This window comes from Kogia breviceps, chromosome 4 (assembly GCF_026419965.1).
Source record: "Kogia breviceps isolate mKogBre1 chromosome 4, mKogBre1 haplotype 1, whole genome shotgun sequence".
NCBI lineage: Eukaryota > Metazoa > Chordata > Mammalia > Artiodactyla > Physeteridae > Kogia > Kogia breviceps.
This window is the reverse complement of record NC_081313.1, coordinates 91,453,109-91,473,588: the sequence shown is the minus strand read 5'-3', so window position 1 is coordinate 91,473,588 and position 20,480 is coordinate 91,453,109. Positions and strand designations below refer to the sequence as shown.

At 48.3% G+C, this 20,480-nt stretch overlaps 1 protein-coding gene across 3 annotated transcripts in view; it reads right to left on the bottom strand.

Annotated features, from left to right (window-relative positions):
- Positions 1 to 20,480, bottom strand: part of MCC (MCC regulator of WNT signaling pathway) — a 427,170-nt gene that overhangs the window by 24,212 nt on the left and 382,478 nt on the right. For all 3 annotated transcript variants that reach the window (XR_010840207.1, XM_067031436.1, XM_059062176.2), the window contains 3 exons: positions 18,748 to 18,851; positions 15,233 to 15,416; positions 2,080 to 2,314 (listed from right to left, as the gene is read on the bottom strand). Coding sequence is in view for 2 of the 3 variants with exons in the window: in XM_067031436.1 (XP_066887537.1) it covers positions 2,080 to 2,314; positions 15,233 to 15,416; positions 18,748 to 18,851 (523 nt within the window). In the remaining variant the exon portion in view is untranslated. The remainder of the gene's footprint in view (positions 1 to 2,079; positions 2,315 to 15,232; positions 15,417 to 18,747; positions 18,852 to 20,480) is intronic.

The following is a 20,480-nucleotide window of genomic DNA, read 5'->3' as shown; positions in this document are numbered from 1 at the left end:
TGTGGACAGTCATACCCAGAACAAGCATACAAACACAAGCTTGAAAGAAGGAAAGATGAATCCATGGGTGCCAGAAACAAAGCAGGCACTCCACCCAAGAGGAAAGGCGAGGTGGCCACAGTGCCGGCCACCTGAGGCATCAGGCAGGCAGGGAGGCCCCAGGCCCTGGGCTTTCAGCACCTATGCAAGGGCAGGGCAGACAGCCGGGACTGAGACCACCCCCTACAGGAGCCAGGACTCTCCAAGTGCCGCCTCGAGAGGAGACAAGAAGACTTCCTTCCTGTGGCGAGGATGTGGCGAGGAAACGTGTCATCATTCAGGCTTTGGGTGGGAGAAGAAAGAAAAGCCTCTTCTGAGAAATCATGTAGGCATGAGGCATGTGTAGCTGTGCTACAGGAATCCACAGCCAAGAATATAACAAAAACTAGCCCTAAACCTCTGAAACCCATGGGTCCCAACAGATCTAAGGACACAACCATTTACAGGGACATCTCCACCCAGGACCCGCGGGACCCCACGGAAGACACAACCTCCACAAAGGGGGAGCTGTCACCTACGTTCTCCTCCCAACACACACACACACACACACACACACACACACACACACACACACACACACACACACACACGAAGAGAAAACAGAAGTCAGTCACGGTGAGGTAGCATCGGCATTTAAAGAACCAGAATTCACAAGGATGAAGACAGAAAATAAATATTTAAAGCAATTAAAGAGGAAGAGGAAGAGTCACAATGAAAGGATGGGATATTCTAAAAAGAAGAGTGGGTTTGAGAAGGAGCCGAGTGAATCATCGAGAAATCAAAAGCTGTTTATTAAAGACCAAGTACAAGAAGTGAAAAAACCCAGAAAACTCGAGTCTCTCAGCAGTTGTAGCCTAGAACAAAATGGTGAAATCCGACAAAATCTGCAGCAGTGGATTTGGCGTGGGCAAGCACACACCCTTGAACACGCTATTAGAGACATACAGGGAAGGGAGGTGACTCTGATGTGTTTCTTCAAAAAACTCCTAGTGAGGGAACCCAATGGCTGCCCCTGGGTCACGATATTATGGGTTATTTCTCTCCCAGCTTTTTATAATTCCTATTGTTTTGGAAAATTTCTCTGATGTGTACACACTTTATTTGCAAGTAGCAAAGGGAATATTAGAGCTTTTACTTCACCAAAAATATCTTTCCTGGCCAAAATAACACTGAATTTATCGCACAACATATTGGCCTGAATATAAAAGAAATCTGGAGTCTTGGGCCAAAGGAAACATGATGTTTGGAAGAAGTAATGGAAGGGCGGCTTCACAGTTCATGCCACAGGGTGCGAAGGCCCACAGAGAGGGGAAAAGGCACGGCGGTTATGGACACAATGCCCGGCTCGTGGGCAGTGAGAGGGGAAATCAGCCAACGTCGCATGAGGATTCCCTAGCGGGAGTCAAGTGAGGGTCTGAGCTGAGAGGGTGAGGCCAATATCTGATCTGACTCTGCTGCCACGGCCCGGAGTCCTCCCAGGCTTCACCCAGACTCCAGCTCGAGCAGCCACCGAGGGCAGGGACGTGCTGAGCAAGTCACCCTGGAGGGTGACAGGGTTACTGATGCTCCACCACACAACACCAAAGGGACAAGGGGGTCAGGAAACCAGGGCTCTTGTCCAAATGCTGCAACTGGCCTCGCCCCCTTCTTCCCGCCTCACCTTAATGTCAGCATCAACCCGGGAAGCACTTGCAAGCGTTCTGGAGACCAGGGCTCTTTTCACGCGGACAGAAGCTGCTCCCCGCCCCTGCAGAGGTCTCTCCTGGCTTCTCTTGGAGATGAGGTGTTCCATTCTGGCCTGGGACCCCCTGAGGTTTCTCCAGCGCTCAGCTCACCTCTCCAGGAACACATCCAGCTCAAGTGACCCCCCAGACATACTGAAACCATCCCTGTCTACACACGAGGCCCTGCCTCTCCTCCAGGGGAGAGGCGGCTGACCACGGATGGCCTGGCCACTTCCGAGAGGCCTTTCCGTACTGCCTCCTGGTGACACAGGAGTGAATGGGACCCGGGTCTGAGAAGAGCCTCCCATGCGGATACCTTCATGGCCATCAGCTCCTGCATCAGCACCGCGTTTTCGAGGTCTAGCCGCTGGCTGTCTCCCCGGGGCTTGACATCGTAGCTGAGAGGATCGATGTGGATGCTTTCCAGCTCCAGCATCGTCAGCTTGACCGCGGCCCTGTCATTCCTGAGCTGCTGGATATAATCTTTCAGCCTCTGTTCGTCTTCCTTAGTAAACTCCGTATCACAGCTACTGGCTGTGGAGCTGGTTGTGCTGAGAAGGCAAAGAAAACCCATCATACTTCCAGTTGCGGCCAACAGGCCTTTTTTCCCCTCATTCTTCTCCACACCCTCCCCTCTCCAACAGTATTTAAATGGTAATCCAAAAACAACAACAAAGAACGCATTCTTCATGGCACAGTAAATGGATACCACCTTTTGGGAGAGAAATGAGTATGAAGAATATCAGAAAATGTTTACACCCTTTAAGACAAGGTGTGGACCCTAGAAATGAAGTCTAAGGAAATGATTCCACAGAAGCAGCAAGATACACACGTACAAAGACGTTTCACAGAATGCAAGGTTTAGTGAATTATAGTACATATCAAAAAGAAGAACATGATGTGGACGTTACAGGAATAATTATGGCAATGGTGGAGAGAGTTTGAGTGAGGAAATAGGATGAAAAATATGTCATAAAAATAGGTGTATATATGGATAGAACTTTAAAAAGGGGATATGTTAAGGGAACAAAGCAAGGTGAAGAACAAAATACCTATGGCATGATCTACAGATTGTGTGTGTGTGTGTGTGTGTGTGTGTGTGTGTACACATATACATTGTGCACACACACACCCCAGACTGCTGACAGCAGTCCCCTGGGGGTGGCGGCTGGAAGGAGTGGTAGTGGTAGGGGACCCTCTGTGTGTGTAATGTTGCCCCAACTTAGAAAGCAGGGTGCCCCCAGGCCTCCAGAGCTGTTCCTCTGTATCATGGCTGAGTATGAGTCCACCACAGGGACTCAGGCTGGTCCAAGGGGCCCTTGGCCACCCATGCTGAATAGTGACCAAGCAGGGGCTGGCAGTTCTGAGGAGCACCTAGGGCTGAACCCCGGGAATGTGATGGTCCATGAAAGTTTCTGTGGGTTCCAGAGTACCATGGAAGGGTGAGAATCACAGGAAAACTGAGGCTTGGTGCTCAAGACGGTTGTAGGCTGTCCCCACTGGCTCAGAATGAAGCCCACTCTACCCAGTTCTCAAGCACCTGAGGCCAGCATGCACCTACGGCGGTTTCTCTGGACCCACCTACGCTTGACGTAGCCCTCATGGAACTGGCTTTAGAAAGATGGCAGAAAAACAAGCAGGGGCCCATTTAACTCTCATCACAATAGTGCAGGTCGGCATTATCATCTCTGTCGTTACAGATTTGGAAACGGAGGTTCTGAGTCATTAAGTAGCTGGCCTGGTCATGAGGATGGAAACTGGTGCAGCTCAACTTGGGCCACAGTCTCCCTATTCCACAGCTCTGTCTCCCCAAGATTCCTGTTGTTGGAAGCTGTGCCAGGAGCAGGGACTGGTATTCATAGGTGTTGGCTGCCCTGAGGCCAGGCCTGCCCTCCTCAGCTCACACTGGAAAAGGGTAACAGGCCAAGACCCCAACACAGCAGATGTATCTCCTCCCCATAACCTCGATGTGACCAAGGGCTATTCCACCCTTGTACGTGACACATTATCAAGAAGTCGAGCCTTCCGGGAAGAGAATGGTGAGAAGAGATGGTAGGCCATGCACACAAGGAAGAGAACTTCCTAGGGCCTGGGGTGGTCTTCAGGTCAGAGAACTCCTGCCACGACTGGGAGCTCCCAAGCACCACAGACTCTCTGCAGCCCCCTACCATCCTTCACCCCCCAATCCCCATCAAGACAGGTGGGATGCTCCTTAGAGATGAAGGGAACAAGATCAGTCTGACCAACACACAACACCTTTTCAGAGGTTGTGATGGCTACTTACACGTGTCAGCTGGGCTACGCTATGGTGCCCAGCTGCTTGGCCAAACACCCCTCTTAGATGTTGCTGTAAAGGTATTTTTCACATGTGATTGACATTTAAATCAGTATACTGAGTAAAGCAGATCACCCTCCATAGTGCAGGTGGGTCTCATCCAATGAGTCGAGGCCTTAAAAGAAGAGATGGAAATCCCCTAAGGAAGAAGAAATTCTGCCTCCAGACTGCCTTTGAATTCAAGACTGCTACATCACCCCTTCCTGGGGTCTCCAGCCTGCCTGCCCTGTAGATTTAGGACTTGCCAGCCACCATAATCAAATGAGCTAATTCGTTAAAATCAATCAATCAATCAGCCTCTCCATCCATACACACACACACCTGTTGATTCCGTTTCTCTGGGGAACCTGAATACAGCGGTGCTGCCTTTACCTGGGACCCGAGCACCTTATGCGCTTCGTAGATTTAGAGGTAGCACAACTCAAACTCTCTGTGCCTAGTTTCTTATCTTTAAAATGAAGGTAATACAGTACATGCTTCCTAAGGTTGTGGTAAGGATTAAATGAGGTAAACCGAAAGTGTCTGGAAAAGTGCCCGGCACACCATAAGCACTCAGTAAATAGAGCCATCATTCATTCATTCAAGAAATAATGGGGTGCTTACTGTGGGTCACTTTTCTAGGGCCTAAAGAAATCTCTGCCTTCATGGAACTCATATTCTAACAGGGGAGGCAAACAAGTAAAACAGCACATCAGACAGGGAGAAGTACCAGGGAGAAAAACGACGCAGTTATGGGGATCACAAAGAGGGGATGTGGTGATTCTTCCAAATAGAGCTTGAGGAGTAGACGTGAAGAAGGTGAGAAAAGGAGCTATGTGGGTATCTGGAGGAACAGGGAGCCAAGCAGAGGACACAGCAAATGCAAAGGCCCTGAGGCAGCAAGGCTGGCTGGCCAGCAAGAATAAGACTGTGGCTGAATGGGGGTCAGCCAGGGGAGAGGGAGGAGAGCTGGTCAGACAGGAGGGTGTGTATGTGGGGGGCAGGGTGCCACATCACACAGGGTCTCATAAGGGCTGTGTCTTTTTCTCTAGAATTAGACTTAGAAGCCACTGGAGGGTTTGTAATAGAGGAGTGACATGATCTGCCTTCCATTTTAACAGGATCCCTCTGGCTGCTGTACTAGGAGAGATGCAGGGAGGCAAGGGCAGAGGCAGGGAGACCTTTTGGGGCTACTGCAACAAGCTTGGGGGAGACGGTGGAAGCTGGGAAGGCAGGAAGGAGGTTAAAAATTACTCATCATCCATGTCATGTGTTCTCAAGCTGTATTTTAAAAAGGACGAGATGGGACAAGCAGCAATACCCTCCAGTTGGAACACTTCAGGTGCAACTGCATAAAGAAACAAAGCAGCCCAAGAGAAGCATGAAGGAGCAACCAGTGCCGCCAGCAGAGGGCGCCGGGGAGCCAGCGGGGGCTTCTGAGGATGACAGCTGCCCAACAAGAAGGGATTCATCCTAGGGAGGAAACAGGGTCCCTCCCTCAGGATCCCAGCCTTCTTCGGTAAAGACCCGCTTTGCAAACAGCTCGGTGACAGGCATGCCTTACACAAAACCATTCAACGGGACTCGGAGCTTGCCTTCATGGACTGTTAACACAACGTGCAGGGACAGATGCCTAAGTTTCCACACATGAGCCACAAAATCAGAGCGAACTGAAGCGGTGGCCCTGTTCATGGAGCACTGCACGGGGCTGAGTTAGGAGATGCGCTCCCACGCATGACGTGTTTAGACAGCGCGGCACCGGGAAACAGCAGCACTGCTCTTCCAGCGAGTGGGGAGGAGGCTTCAGGTAGGAGATCCTTTCCCGTGAAGCTGAGACCCAGCACGAGAGACTCACTTTACAACTGTAGTCCTCCTTTTCATTAAAAGTCGCTTTGGAAAATTTTAAATACAGAGAAAACACAGAGCTAAACCAATACCTGGGTGACCTTTTTGTCATATTTTCTTTGAAATGCTTTTTTAGAAATATAACATACTTGAGCCACCCTTTGATTCCTGTCACTTAAAAAAGAAATTTCAGGCAAATCAAAACTACAATGAGGTACCACCTCATGCCGGTCAGAATGGCCATCATTAACAAGTCTACAAATAGCAAATGCTGGAGAGGGTGTGGAGAAAAGGGAACCCTCCTGTGCTGTTGGTAGGAATCTAAGTTGGTATAGCCACTACGGAAAACAGTATGGAGGTTTCTCAAAAAAATCAAAAATAGAATTACCATATGATCTAGCAGTCCCACTCCTGGGTATATATCCAGACAAAACTATAATTCAAAAAGACACAGGCACCCCTATGTTCACAGCAGCACTGTTTACAATAGCCAAGACATGGAAACAACCTAAATGTCCATCAACAGATGAATGGATAAAGATATGGTATCTGTATACAATGGGATATTATTCATCCATAAAAAAGAACAAAATAATGCCAGTTGCAGCAACATGGATGCAACCAGAGATGATCATACTAAGTGAAGGAAGCCAGAAAGAGAAAGACAAATACCATATGATATCACTTGTATGTGGAATCTAAATTATGGCATGAATGAACCTATCTATGAAACAGAAACAGAACCAAGGACATGGAGAACAGACTGGTGGTTGCCAAGGGGGAGGAGGTTGGGGGAGGGATGGAGTGGGAGTTTGGGGTGAGCAGATGAAAACTGGTATATATAGAATGGATAAACAACAAGGTGCTACTGTATAGCACAGTAAACCATATTCAATATCCTGTGATAAACCATAATGGAAAAGAATATGAAAAAGAATGTGTATATATATGTATAACCGAGTCACTTTGCTGTAGAGCAGTAATTAACACAACACTAAATCAACTATATACTTCAATAAAAAATTTAACAAAAATTTCAAAACTCTAAGGACAGTAGAAGCTAGAGTTCTTTAATTATTCTGCAGGCCCTGAAAGGATAATATGTTGGCATATTTTCCATTTAGCGGGACTGGTGTTCCCCAGTGGTTGTCAAAGAGCAGCCGAGGGACTGACCGCAGCAGCATCCCCTGGGAACTTGTTAGGAATGCATGTTCCCAGGCCCCACTACCCAGACTCACAGAGTCGGGAACTCGGGGGTGGGAGTGTGACCAGCCATCTGTTTGAATGCACTCTCCCACTGATTCTGAGGCACAGCCTGGTTTGAGAACAACTGGTCCACCCCACAGGATAACTGGGCATTTGCAAAGTAGCCTGTAAAGTAATGGCACCCCATCACAAATTCTCTAGGGAGACCCAGTGTGCTCTTGGGCTGACCTGGGGGTACCAGTGATTCTGAGCAGGTCTCTGACATCAGGCAGACCTGAGTAAACATTCTTCCTCTGCCAATGCCTAGCGTTATGCCCCAGAGTAAATCACCCAACCTTTCTGGGCTGTGACAAAGTGGGGATACTAACAGTTCCCGTGTCACCAGACTATGGAAATGAGACAATGGGTCCTGAAGCCAGCAGCCCACACACAGCACTTGCTTTGGGCAGGGAGGAAGCACAGCTGTGCCAGTGGCCCCGAGACACCCAACACCAGGCTCAGGGCCTCCCTCCAGGGATGTCAGTCACCTAGCAGGTCCTGCAGAAAACCACCCATCTGCGGGGAAAGCAGAGCAGCAAGTGTTGACTGGACTTGCAAACCCCCAGAACTGCCTGGAAGACACCAACATGGGGGGTGGGGTGGCAGAGGCTGCCAGGCTTTGGGGGGTCCTGGAACCCTCTAGGGCCTGGCGCCTGATCCCAGGCCAGGTGGGGAAGGCTTTTGTTTCACCATCTCTGCTGTGGGTATAGTTTTAAGAAAGGAAAAAAAAGAAGAAAGGACAAAAGATCTCCCTCCACTGATTTTACCCCTGCGGGAAGCTCAGAGCTGTAAAGTGCTTTTCCAGGGGAAAGTTTAATTTCAAGGTAAGCACCTAGCCCCGCTGCCCCTCTCCAGCTTCCCTCTCTCCCTTCCAGGACACCAGCGGGGAACAGATCAGGCGAGGTTAATTACAATTCTGCTTTGTGATCTTAATGGTCCACCGCGGAATATGATTATGACAATGCTAAGAGGAGGGGAAGCCGCAGTCTCTTCTCAGGCCTCCTGCAGACAAAGGCGCTGTCGGTCTCTCGAGAGCCTGCCGCCGGCTGCCGGCTGCTGGCTGCCGGGCTGGGGTTAAGTCATCCATTAACTCTCCCGGCTTGGAATGCCGGGTGAGCTCAGTTGTCAAGGGGGAATAAATCACTTTCCCAGTGGGCCGATTTACTGCTCCTCTCCAGGGTGAGAGGGATTGCGGGGAGGGCTGCAGAGGAAGCAGACCCCAGCTGGTCTCAGGATTCTGGGGCCACACATTTTTGTCTTCTCCCCTGGTTTTTCGAGGAGCTGGGCCAGGTTGCGTGGGTTTCTCCTTACCATGATGCTCTCTGCTTGAGCTCCCCTCGGCTGGCTCTACTCTGTGTCCATTAGTTGCCAGCTGACAGCTGATCTGTCTGCTCACTGCACACGAGCGCACGCCGGCCAGCCTGGGGCAGCCCACCCTCCTGCCTGCCCTGTTCACAGTGGGACGTGGGCACAGCAGTTTATTGAAGCAGCCGTCGATTTCAAATGTCCTCTCTTCTGTCCCTCTCCACCATGTCCCAGCCCTGTCCTCAAGACAACTCCCCATCCTGCTTTTAGAAGAAAAATCTTTTTTTTTTTTTTTCCAGCTTCCTCATCTTGTCTCGGCAGAAAGAGAAAAGAACACATCATTTCTTTTGCCTTGAAAACCAGAGGTGGATTTTTCCTTAAGTTTTTATCAGTGTCTCACCTGGCCCCAGTTAGGATCTCATTTACACCAAGGAGGAGCTCATTTTCAGAAGGAAAGTGCCACCAGGGGGCCTTCTGTTGGCTGAGCATTTTAAATTTATTTGAAGGAGGGGGGTCAGGCCAGTGACATTCGACCCCACTCCTCTAAGCAGAAGCTTGAGCCTTGTCAACTGCCTGAATTTTTTTTTTCGGTGTTGTGCTGGGTATCCCCCCATGCCCCCCCTACCTTTTTTTTCCTGACTATTCTTTGTCACATAGGACTAAAAGTACTCAACACAATCCAAACCTCTTAGGTCTGAATGCTCTCAAAGGATTATCAGAATTCTCAAGGAGAAGCGGTTTGGGGAGGAAAAATTATCTAAAAAAATGCAGTTGACTCTTGAACACCATGCGCTTGAACTCTGCAGGTCACTTATATGTGGGTTTTAAAAAATAAATACAGTACTATGTTTATGATGGGGACCGGGGGAGTCTGTGGTGGGTCCTGGAAGGAATCTCCGGTGGATACCCAGGGGATGACTACATGGGTAGGGGAAATCTTCTGCCAGATAACTGAAGTCCTCAAAAACTGCCTGGTTCCAGAAACTCAGCTCAGCTGACAGTGGAAGGCAAAATGAGAGACACATTTAGGAGATGGATTCTATTCCTGCAGGTCTTTATATGGGGCTGTTACGATGGGGCTGGAAACCTGGCATCTCTAAAACAAATATTAAACTGCTCCTGATTTGGTTGCTGATAACACACCAAGATAAACACCATCTAGACGTGACACCTATACTGCTGCTAACCATTTCTCTGACATTAAAAACATTAAACATTTTACAGTTGGCACTCCCTATGTAAGAATTACGCATCTGCGGATTCAACCAACCACGGGTGGAAAATCTTTGGGGGGGCAAAAAAAATCTGGAAAGTTCCAAAGAGCAAAACTTGAATTTGCTATGTGCTGGCAACTACTTACATAGCATTTACATTTTATTTACAACTATTTACATAGCATTTACATTACATTAGGTATTTTAAGTAACCTACAGATGATTTAAAATATATGAGAGGATGTTTGTATGTTCTAATGCAAATATTACAATGTTTTATATAAGGGACTTGAGCATCCTCAGATTTTGGTATCCACAGGAGTCCTAGAACCAGTCTCCCAAGGATACTGAGGGGTGACCGTAAATGATTTTCAACATCACTAATAATTAAGAGGTACAGAGTAAAATATTAAGGGTACTTTTTTGCCTAGAGATTGGCCAAATTAAAAAAATGTATACTACCCCGTTTCAGCAAGGGTGCGGAGAAAGAGGCCTTCACACACTGGCTGGATCATGTATGGAAGGGCTATTTGACATTTGAAACAATAGTCATTTTTGAGTCAGCATATTCTGCTTCCCAGAATTGGTCCCACAGAAACTGCACGAGGTGGGCAGGTATAAGGACAAGGATGGTGACTGCAGCAGTGTTTTAATAGTAAAAAACTGGATACAAACATCCAAACAAGAGGAAGCTGTTTAAATGCATGACTAACTGCCATTCAATGGAAGACTGGGCACTGCTGAAAAGAACGACACACATGGAAAGATGCCTAAAAATATAATACTAAGGGGAAAAAGCAAGTTTCGAGAGAGTCCACCTAAATAGGATCCTTATTGGATTAAAATGAGATGGAGTCACATTTTTAAAGATGCCATGTGTTGGTCTGCTGACGACACACCCTCCACCTTCTTCTGGGACCTACCCCTTCTCTCTGCCCACGTGGCTCCTGTAAGAACTGTCATGGCCACGGATGACTGGGTAGGCACTTGAGCCCAGCTGGGCGAGATGTTCCTTCTTCCCAGGATTTTCTTACTTGACACCAGAGAAACCAGTCAGCCTGGTATATACTAAAGCAGGTGGTGTGCTGGTTTTCTGTCATCTGGGGAGCAGCCTGCAGCAGGGAAGAGGTGAAAGCCGTGTGTGGGGGCTGGACTGGCCGGGTGTGGTCTGGCCCCCGCTCTGCTCAGGTGCCTGGTTCTCCTCTGCCCAGGCTCACTGTAGCCCTCTGCCCAGGTACGTGGCTCCTCTGTGGGAGACCTGATATTCTTCCACCAAGACACCCTTTTAAGCTATTTGAGTATGTTTCTGTCATTGGCAACCAAAGGTCTAGGTCATAAAAAATGGACAGTTAAATCTGTGAAGATAACGCTCTAAACTGTGTGCAGTGTCCTTTCCAGGAGGGTCCTAGCACGGAGAATTTTATGTAATGCTTGGATTTCAATTGTTTAGTTTATTTGTTGTTGTTGTTGTTTTTGTTGTTGTTGTTGTTGTTGGGTTTTTTTTGCGGTACACGGGCCTCTCACTGCTGTGGCCTCTCCCGTTGCGGAGCACAGGCTCCGGACGCGCAGGCTCAGCGGCCACGGATCACGGGCCCAGCCGCTCCGCGGCATGTGGGATCCTCTCGGACCGGGGCACGAACCCGTGTCCCCTGCGTCGGCAGGAGGATTCTCAACCACTGCGCCACCAGGGAAGCCCTGATTAGTTTATTTTTACAATGAGCATATAATTCTTTTGAGATCAGCAAGTTAGCTCTTAAAAAAAGAAAAGCAAAAGCATTTCAGGTCTCTATCTAGTTCCCATAGAACCTAAATGACAAGTGACAAGGACATTTTTGCAGGAGGCCTGAGCACCACGCCATCGTGTGGAGGACTGTGTCTGAGCTGGGCTTCAGAATTTACCAGCACTTCTAAGCATTAATCCCAAGGACTTTGGATGGACTCTCCTGGTACTTGGATGGGGAAAGCACCTCTGGTTTTCAGAGGGAAGTAAAGACGCCTATTACGACGACAGGCAGACCTAGTCTGACTCTCATGCCCGGAAGCTTGCTGGTGGTGGGGCACAGGCCTGTCCTAACTGGATGGCTGTTTCAATCTCATTCATCCTTTCAATGGACATGATTCCACTCTCCTCAGCCTTTCTTTCCGTCCCAGTGAAACTTCATCTTAAGACTGACTTAGAGGGTGAGGGCTGGGAGCTCCACCACTCTCCATTCCAATTTGGGGATTACGCCCCAGTGTGAGTGGTCAGCCAGGTGGGACCCCGGCTCCCTGGATGTTCCCAGAGCTCGCTGCAAGGCTGCAATCACCAGTCTCACAAGCCTCACCCTGATCCACACCTGATGGCAGGACAAAAGGGACTCCAGCCTCCATGAGGACAGACTTGCTGTGGCTTACTCTGTCTTGGCCCCTTGTCCTTTCGTAGATTTAGATCGATGATTGTGCTTCCACCGAGGAGCTGAAATTGTGATGCTTGACCAAAAGGGTGGGCCTGATTAAGAATTCCTGTTCGCACGTCTCATCGATTTAGTCCATTTGCCTCTCCGTTGTGATACATTGATAAAGCTATCCAGGCAACCCACATTACCTAGTTACTCGGTCCATTAAGCCAATTACACTTTCTGATGTGGCCATGGCTGTTATTTCTGCAAAAAATGAAATGTTTCAAAACAGAAACAGCAGCAGCCCTGGGCTCCTGACTACAGAGTCAACGGATGGGCTGCCTACCATTTTTATTCTCCTTGCTGGTAACTGCCCCTCAGCTGCTCCCTTCTGAAACCATGACCTTGCTGTTACCTGGGGGCTGCCCTGTGCTGCCAGAAAGGCGTCTGGAGGCCTGGTGCTCAGCATTCCTTTCCTGAGACCTGGAGGAACAGCTGGCTGACTCTGATTAGAATTCTGCCAGCTGGCTACAGTGGGAGGGGAGGCGACTGATGGAGCCACATAAAGCTCCAACTCAGAAAGCCTCTTGTCTTTCTTTCTTCCATAATCTTGACACGTGGGAATGGCTGAGTGGAACGGCAAGATTTACAAACAAAATTAATTATTATAATTATGAAAGCATCTGGTGGTCTGGGACATTTTTTCTGAGCCACAGTGAACATAAGCAGTCTGGCTGTATCAGGTCCCAAGAATGTGTGTTGCCACATGAAGCCTGTAACCCCCTCTCTGAGCTGCTCTGATTTGGGTGGGAGTGTGAAAGGGAATTTTTAAGGAGAATCGAGTAAATTCTGAGCTAAAGGTCTCTGTACTTTGATGCAAAGATCCACTGAAGACTGAATTTAGTTCAAGAGCCATTCTTCAGTGAGGTCATCCTTGCAAAGTGGAACTATGTTCTGAGTTTATGTCAACCTACAGAAGTACATTACCTAAAATTAAGCTTCTCTAAGAAGCCCGTCTCAAAAATCAAGGCTCATCTATACATTAAAATATTTCTAAGAAATATTCATAATCAGGGTCTCCAACGAATAGCTGGTGAGAAAACATTCCCACTCCTGACTGGCTCTAAATTCGTCTCTGATTTAGATTAAAACAACAAAATTATTTTGCAGGTGGGGAGGGATGAGCAAAAGATCTGTAACACACCCCTTATAACCCACTGAAATGGTACACAATTCCTGTCAACCCAGTTCTTGTGTTCACTAATGCAACAGAACAGTATCATTGACAACATGAGAACTACATTTTTATGCGAAATGAAGGTGGAAATTATAGATTATACACATTGGGAAAAGTCATTAAGAAGAGCATCTGCTTCTGTGTTTAAACAGAAGAATCTGGTTTTAAGAAAAAAATAAATGATAATCTGTGCTTTCCCAAATAAGACAACTGTTGCTGCAGTCCAGAGGAAATAAATCCCTTGTGTTTGTGGGCACCTGGCCAAGTACGTTACTGGGAATGTCCCCTCTCCTGAGGCACCAGGTCCAGGACAGTTAAATCTGCACTTAGGCAGATGGCTGGGTCCTATCAGTGGGAAAGACGCATGGGACAATTAAGTTTCTCTCAGGTACCGAAAAAAACATCAGTATTTCTCCTTTTGCTCTTAAGATTGAATCCACCCTTATGTGGCTTTGGTCACTTGACCTGCAAGCAGACACTGTTTTTTTTTTTTTTTTTTTAAATCATGAGATCCAACCTGGCCTAGTGAAAAGAATAATATGCTTGGTGCCAAAGTCCTGGGCTCGGGTTCTGAGTTCCCTCTTATCTATCAGCCATGTGACCTTATTTAGGCAAGTCACTCTCTCACCTCTGAGCCAAGGTTTTCTCACCTGTACAAATGGGGTATGTTACCCTTCCTGTCTTTTGTGATTTGGTTTTCACATGACAATCTCTAACAGAGTACTTTCTAGACAGAACTGCGATATAAAGGGAAGGTATTCTATTTGCAGCAACAGGGATGGACCTAGAGATTATCACACTAAGTGAAGTCAGACAGAGAAAGACAAATATATATCTCTAATATGTGGAATCTAAAATATGATACAAATGAATTTATTTATGAAACAGAAATAGACTCAGACATAGAAAACAAACTTATGCTTATCAAAGGGGAAAGGGGGTGGGCTGGGATAAATTAGTTTGGGATTAGCATATACAAACTACTATATATAAAATAGATAAATGACAAGGTCCTCCTGTATAGCACAGGGAACTATATTCAGTATCTTGTAATAAACCATAATGGAAAAGAATCTGAAAAAAAAATATCCATATATATATATCCATATATATGTATCCATATATCCATATCCATATATCCATATATCTCTATATCTCTATGAATCACTGTGCTGTACACCAGCAACTAACACAACATTGTAAATCAACTATAATTTTACAGAAAGAAAGAAAAAGGGAAGGCATTCATGTTTTTAGGAGTTTTGGTGGCAAGAAATGAGAAGGTCATTAGAAAAAGTTTCATTCTGACGCTCCACCCACATCCAATAGAATCCAATGGCTTCCGCAAATTACGCTTAGCAAGGTGTTCACTGCTTTCCTCCCCATCTTTTTCAAGTACCCACTTCGGTTTTCTAGATCCACAGATACTGAACTTGAACCCAGGTTCATGACTAAGTGTCTGCTAAGCACACGCTATGATTATGCATCACTCTACAAGGCAAAGAGGGGGGAGAAGGGAAGTCTGTTGCCTGAGAGGGGCTTACAAAGGACAGAGGCACAAGAGGAAGGGAGAGAATGGAGCCTGGAAATAGGATGTGGTCTGGGTCTTGGGTGCTTAAGGACCATTTGCAGCACATGGGCCTTCTTCATCGCCCCAAATACTTCTTGAAAATCAAGGACTATAACAAAATGGAGGGTAGAACCAAAAGGGGGAAGTGTACCGGACAGAAAGGTAGGTTTGGGTTCCACCTCCTTGAGCAAATCACCCCTTCTCTCTGGGCAGCAGTTCCCACACCGGTAAAGTGAGAAGGCGCTTTCCAGCTCTCCCATTCTGATTCCCTGACTCTGATTCCCGGGAGCAGGCTGCAAGCCTAGTGAGCGGACTACCCGTGGGCACGCATCCAGCTCGCGGCAGAAAGGCCGAGAATTACCTGGTGTGGCTGTTAGAAGACAGGCTCTCCCAAGGCTGCACACTGCAGCCGGCCACAGCAAAGGCTCCCCCGCAGCTGCCGTCCAGCTTCATGAGCAGGGCCTTGGCGGCGTTCTCGGCTGTCTTCCGGCAGTCGTGAGCTCGCTTGAGCATCTGAGTGATGTTTTCATCCCCTGATGGGTCTCCTGCATGGCAGAGAAGCCAATGGGTTAATCAGAGCTGGTCTAGAGGAGTGAGTCTGGATAATCAGTAGGCAGTTACTCGGGGTGGAGGTGGCGCAGTAGGGAGGAGTCCAGAGGTGGATGCCAGTGAAGAGACGTGTGTCCTGGGCCTGGCTCTTCACCGAGAAACTGAACTGAAGAAGGCTTCTTCTCTGCTCTGGCCTCCACGGTCCTCCCCGACAAATGAGGGGCTGGCCAGTAGGAGCTCTGAGGTCTGTTTCCAGCTCTAACCTGCTATGATTTTCTAATTCCCCAGGCTCCTGGCTGCTCCCCGTGCTCAGCCCCGAGTCTCCTGTGTGGCCCTTCTCCCCTGCGCTGGTTGGTACTTCCCTGTGAATGAGGCCAGGGAGAAACTGAGGCCAAACCTTGCGACCTCTCCACAAGTCTGCAGCTTTGCCGAGAGCTTCATGTAGGCACGAGACACAAAACTAATGGTTAAAACGAGACCTTGAGACTGGCTCTGACTGTCCTCTATGGACGCTATCCCTGACCTTTCTCTCTGAGCTAGGTCATGGCCAGGGGCGAGCTCCCCTGCCTCCAGAGGCCAGGAAACTAGGCTGGAGCAAGATGTCAGGGTCATGGCCACCACCACAGAGCCAGACAGGGAATTCCCTGCCCAAGACAGTCACTTTCTGGTTGTGTTTTCAAAAACCATGCCGGCCAAATAAGTCATTGGTTTGTTACCTCTGCAGCCCAGACCCGTGATCTTCCAAGTGTGTATATATGAAATCTTATGCCAAAGCCTAAGATACAAAACTGGCAAATGTGGAACTGGTTGAAGTGGGCAGGGGTGGGGGGGCATACACTCAGCTTCTCCACCCTCCACGCCCACCACTGAGGCCCAGAGAAACTCCTCCAGCTTCCCAGGCACAGTCGAAAAGCACTGGTCTAAATCATCTAGAATGAACGCCCGTGTAGTCAACAAGAAACAAAGAAAAACACCACAATAACTGACACTGTGGGTAAATGTTACAACTAGTACTTGCTTCCCTGTGCAACTACATGGCACCTTAGGGCAGGCTGACAGGTCAGCAGCCACTGTCAGCAGAATGGAAGAGTAAGATTTAATAGGGAGCTGCTAAAAAGTCAGTCAACGCTCTGCTTTACAGAGGAGCGGGAGGAAACGTGGGTGTGCGTGTCCCACAGGCTAAGATTCCCTGGACCTCCCTCTGGCCAACTTTCATGCTTTTTTCTCCTTCCACAAATAAGATATTTTACATATGTCTCACCAACTGACTGTTCTCTGAATTCTGAAGAGGCGTATTACTGACTGCCCCATTTTATAAACGGACCTATGAGCTACCCAGGATTATGGTAACACAAGGCATTTTATAATTGATTTTAAATATTTAAAATGCAGATTTATTTAAGTCCTTTCAGCTCCTACCAAGTAACTGTGCTGAGTAGATACAAGCCTCATAAAAGGTACCTTTCAAGGATGGAACAGTTTAAAACATTTAAGACATTAAGACTCTGATACAAACTGGAAATAAGATGATTGATCTTTTCCTTTAATTGATCATTTTCCTTAATACTTACATTTAAAAAAAAAACACACACAAAAAAACCCTGACAGCAGGCCAAGATCATTTTAGAATCTGTTTAAGAGGAGGAATAAAGTTTTATGGTTTGGTTAAAAGACCCTGAAAAATGAGGTTCCTAATGGAAATGCTGGCAGAGTTTCTACTTCTGGGCTGGGATGGTAATCCTATTAAAAAAAAAAACCAACAACCCAGAAATTCCAGAGAGGCGGGTGGAGGATGGTCACCCATACAAATGGAGGCCTGCTTCCTCGCTGGGTGACTTGGATATGAAGCAGGAAATTAACACCCAGGATACTTCATTCCCTTCAGACTTGCTTCAGATTTCTGTCCATGTCAAAACTGAAGGAGGGGGCTTCCCTGGTGGCGCAGTGGTTGAGAGTCCACCTGGCGATGCAGGGGACGCGGGTTCGTGCCCCGGTCCGGGAGGATCCCACATGCCGCGGAGCGGCTGGGCCCGTGAGCCATGGCCGCTGGGCCTGCGCGTCCGGAGCCTGTGGTCCGCAACGGGAGAGGCCACAACAGTGAGAGGCCCGCGTACCACCAAAAAAACCCAAAAAACAAAAAAAAAAAACCAAAAAACTGAAGGAGGAAAAATAGGTGAATGTTCAGTGCAAAAGCTAGAGCCCAGGCAGGGAGCAAGGAGCTGGCAAGGAAGACAGGGATGCGTTCTGGAGGTACCCCGAAGGCGACCTTCTCTGCAAGGTGTGTCCTGGAAGGACTAGCTCTAATGTGGGCTCACAGCCCGCGAGGAAAAGCCAGTCCATGACAAGTGGCCCGGTCCCCAGCCTACCCACACCGCCCACCTTTGACTCTGGAGTGGTCTGGTCAGTTTTTTGTTTATGTGCCATGCCTTCTCGGGAGAAGCTGCTGTTATCAGGTATAGGCTGAGGGAGTTTGCAGGCCTCACCATCAGAGATGGCAACCTCTGTCCCTGGAGCTTTCTTTCCTCCCAAACACCATTTCCACTGCCACTGTCCCCATGTCATCTCAAGGTCCAGAGCCATAGTCACTGGTGAAGTTTTGGCAAACGATGGTAACTAGGACGCCCCACTCGCGTCTGTTTCCGTTCACAGCCCTTCTAGCTACTCAGCAGTGAGGGTCAGCAGTGGGAAACGGTGTGGATCTGGAGGGAGGAATCACGCCCGCAGGACGCATGACCCCGGGGTGAGGGAGGGACAGGGCTGCGAGGTGGGCTGCCGACACCTCTGCTCCCCCGCAGGGGCTCGCATTCGGTGAGGCTGACAAGAGCAAGGTATGAAACGTTCCTCTGCAGTCCCACGACACCTGGAGACCAGGTAGGGGGAACCCACGCTTCCAACCTACTCAAAGGGACAAACCTGGAGAAAAAGCACAGCCAACAAAAGCAGCCAGAAGGGGCAAAGGCCTTGTGGGCAGCAAAGGGACCCTCAACAACCAGCATCAGAGAGAGGCTGCGGGAGAGCTGGTCCCTTTCATCGTGAACCTGGGCCTCCCACTCCATCTGGTTCTACTGCTAGCCGGGGAGAGTATGTTTCCTGAGAGGGTTGGTTTGTTTTAACTTGTCTGTAATGCTGTTTCCACTCCAGTTCTTGCTGCATTCAACATAAACAATTTACTCACTCAGTCATGAGGAAAAAATGAAAAACACACTTGACAAGGGAATTTCATGTTGTCGGGAGGCGTGCCAATGCCAACAGCCGAGATGGAGGCAGGAGAGCAAGAGAGGCGGGGGATGAGGAGGAAGGGGATGGAGGGACTCCGGCCACGCTTACCAGGAGACGACCCCACACCAGCGGCGCGGAACTGCCCCAGGATGAGGCTCTGCTCACTCTCGGCCAGCGCCAGGAGGAGTTCATAGGCTTCGATGCACTGCTCACTGAAACAGAAGCACACGGCATCCTCAACTCGGGCAGAGGACGGCGAGCCTCTCCAAGGCAGCGCTGTGCCCGGGGTGGGAAGCAGCTCGGGACCTGGCTCTCAGCCTCGCCGTCCATGTCAGCAAGGAAATACCCAGGGATACTCCTGGCCAGAGCCAGGGTCTTCCTCTGTTATGTGGCCCCCTCCCCAGCCACTGTTTTTTGTTTGTTTGTTTGTTTGTTTTAAGCTTTAAACTAGGATCTAGAAAAATACAAGAGAAGCAATAAAGATGAGGGAGGCAAGTCTGCTGGCCCTTTGATGATCAGCTCAAAGGGAAAGGTAACACGCTCCAGACGGCCAGCCTCCGAGATGCTCTCCAATCACCCTGATCTCCACACACTGCTATCCACACCCTTGCATAATCCCCCTTCCACGTTGTTGCAGGATTGGTCTGTGTGACTAAGTGAATAAGGCAGAAGTCATGAGATGTCATGTCCGAGATTAGGTTATTAAAAAACATGGTGATTTCCATCTTGGTCTCTCTCTCTCTCCTCCCTTCACTTTCCCTCTTGCATCATCCTCTTTAGAGGAGGCCAGCTGCCGTGCCTTGAAGACTCTTGAGCAGCCCTATGGAGAGGCCCATGTGGTTAGGAACTAAGATGCCTAGCCAACAGCCAGTGAAGGACTGAGGACTCTACCCAAAGCTCCTTTGAAGCAGATCTGCCAGCCCCGGTTAAGGTTTCAGCTGATGCAGCTCTGGCTGAGAGCTTGACCAGAACCTCATAACAGACCCTGAGCCAGAACTACCTAGACACATCATTCCCAGATTCCTAAGCCTAGAAACTGTGATGTAATAAACAGTCATACAATAATAGGTAATTCCTACAGCACCCTAGAAAGGGGACTATTTTGACCCAGACCTGCCTATTCAGTAGACTGGCCACTAGCCACATGTGGATATTTAAATTAAAAAGAATTTAAGGTAAATAAAATGAAAAATTCTGTTCCTCCGTTGCAGTAGCCACATTTCATATGTTTAACAGCCATGTGTGGCTAGCAGTTACCATATTGGATAGCACAGAGAACAGTTCCATCGTCACAGAAAGTTCTATTAGATGTTTGTACAACTGTTTCATGAAACACTCAGAAAAACTTTGACAGGAGTTTGAGAATGGATTTCTAAGAGCAAGAAAATTAGTCTCTCTTTGGGTACACCAGGTAGAGGATCAAAGAGCGACCTCTTGAAAGCCACTGCTGCCTGTGATCCCACATGGACCCACGTCTGCACTGGATGGAGTGTGTGCCTAATGCCTCAGGCATCCTGGCCAGATGCCTGCAGTAGTGAAATTCCCCCCCAAGCAAAGAAATGATTAGCTTCTCCAAGCTGAGCAGGGGAAATGTTGCTTTACACAACACTTGGTCAACAGACTGTTTTTTATTGTCTTTACTTTCAAGTTCCTTTACTAAGAGATAAGGAAAAGGGTCCAATGACTGCCTCTCCTCTCAAGGGCAGTTGGTCTTTCAAGTTAGAGACGCTGGGACATTGTTTCTTCTGTACGGATGAAAGGCAGAGTGCCGGTGCAGAACGGCCTGTTTCAAGAGTTGTCATAGAGGATTATCTGTTTACTTTGCTGTGTCTGTCAACTAG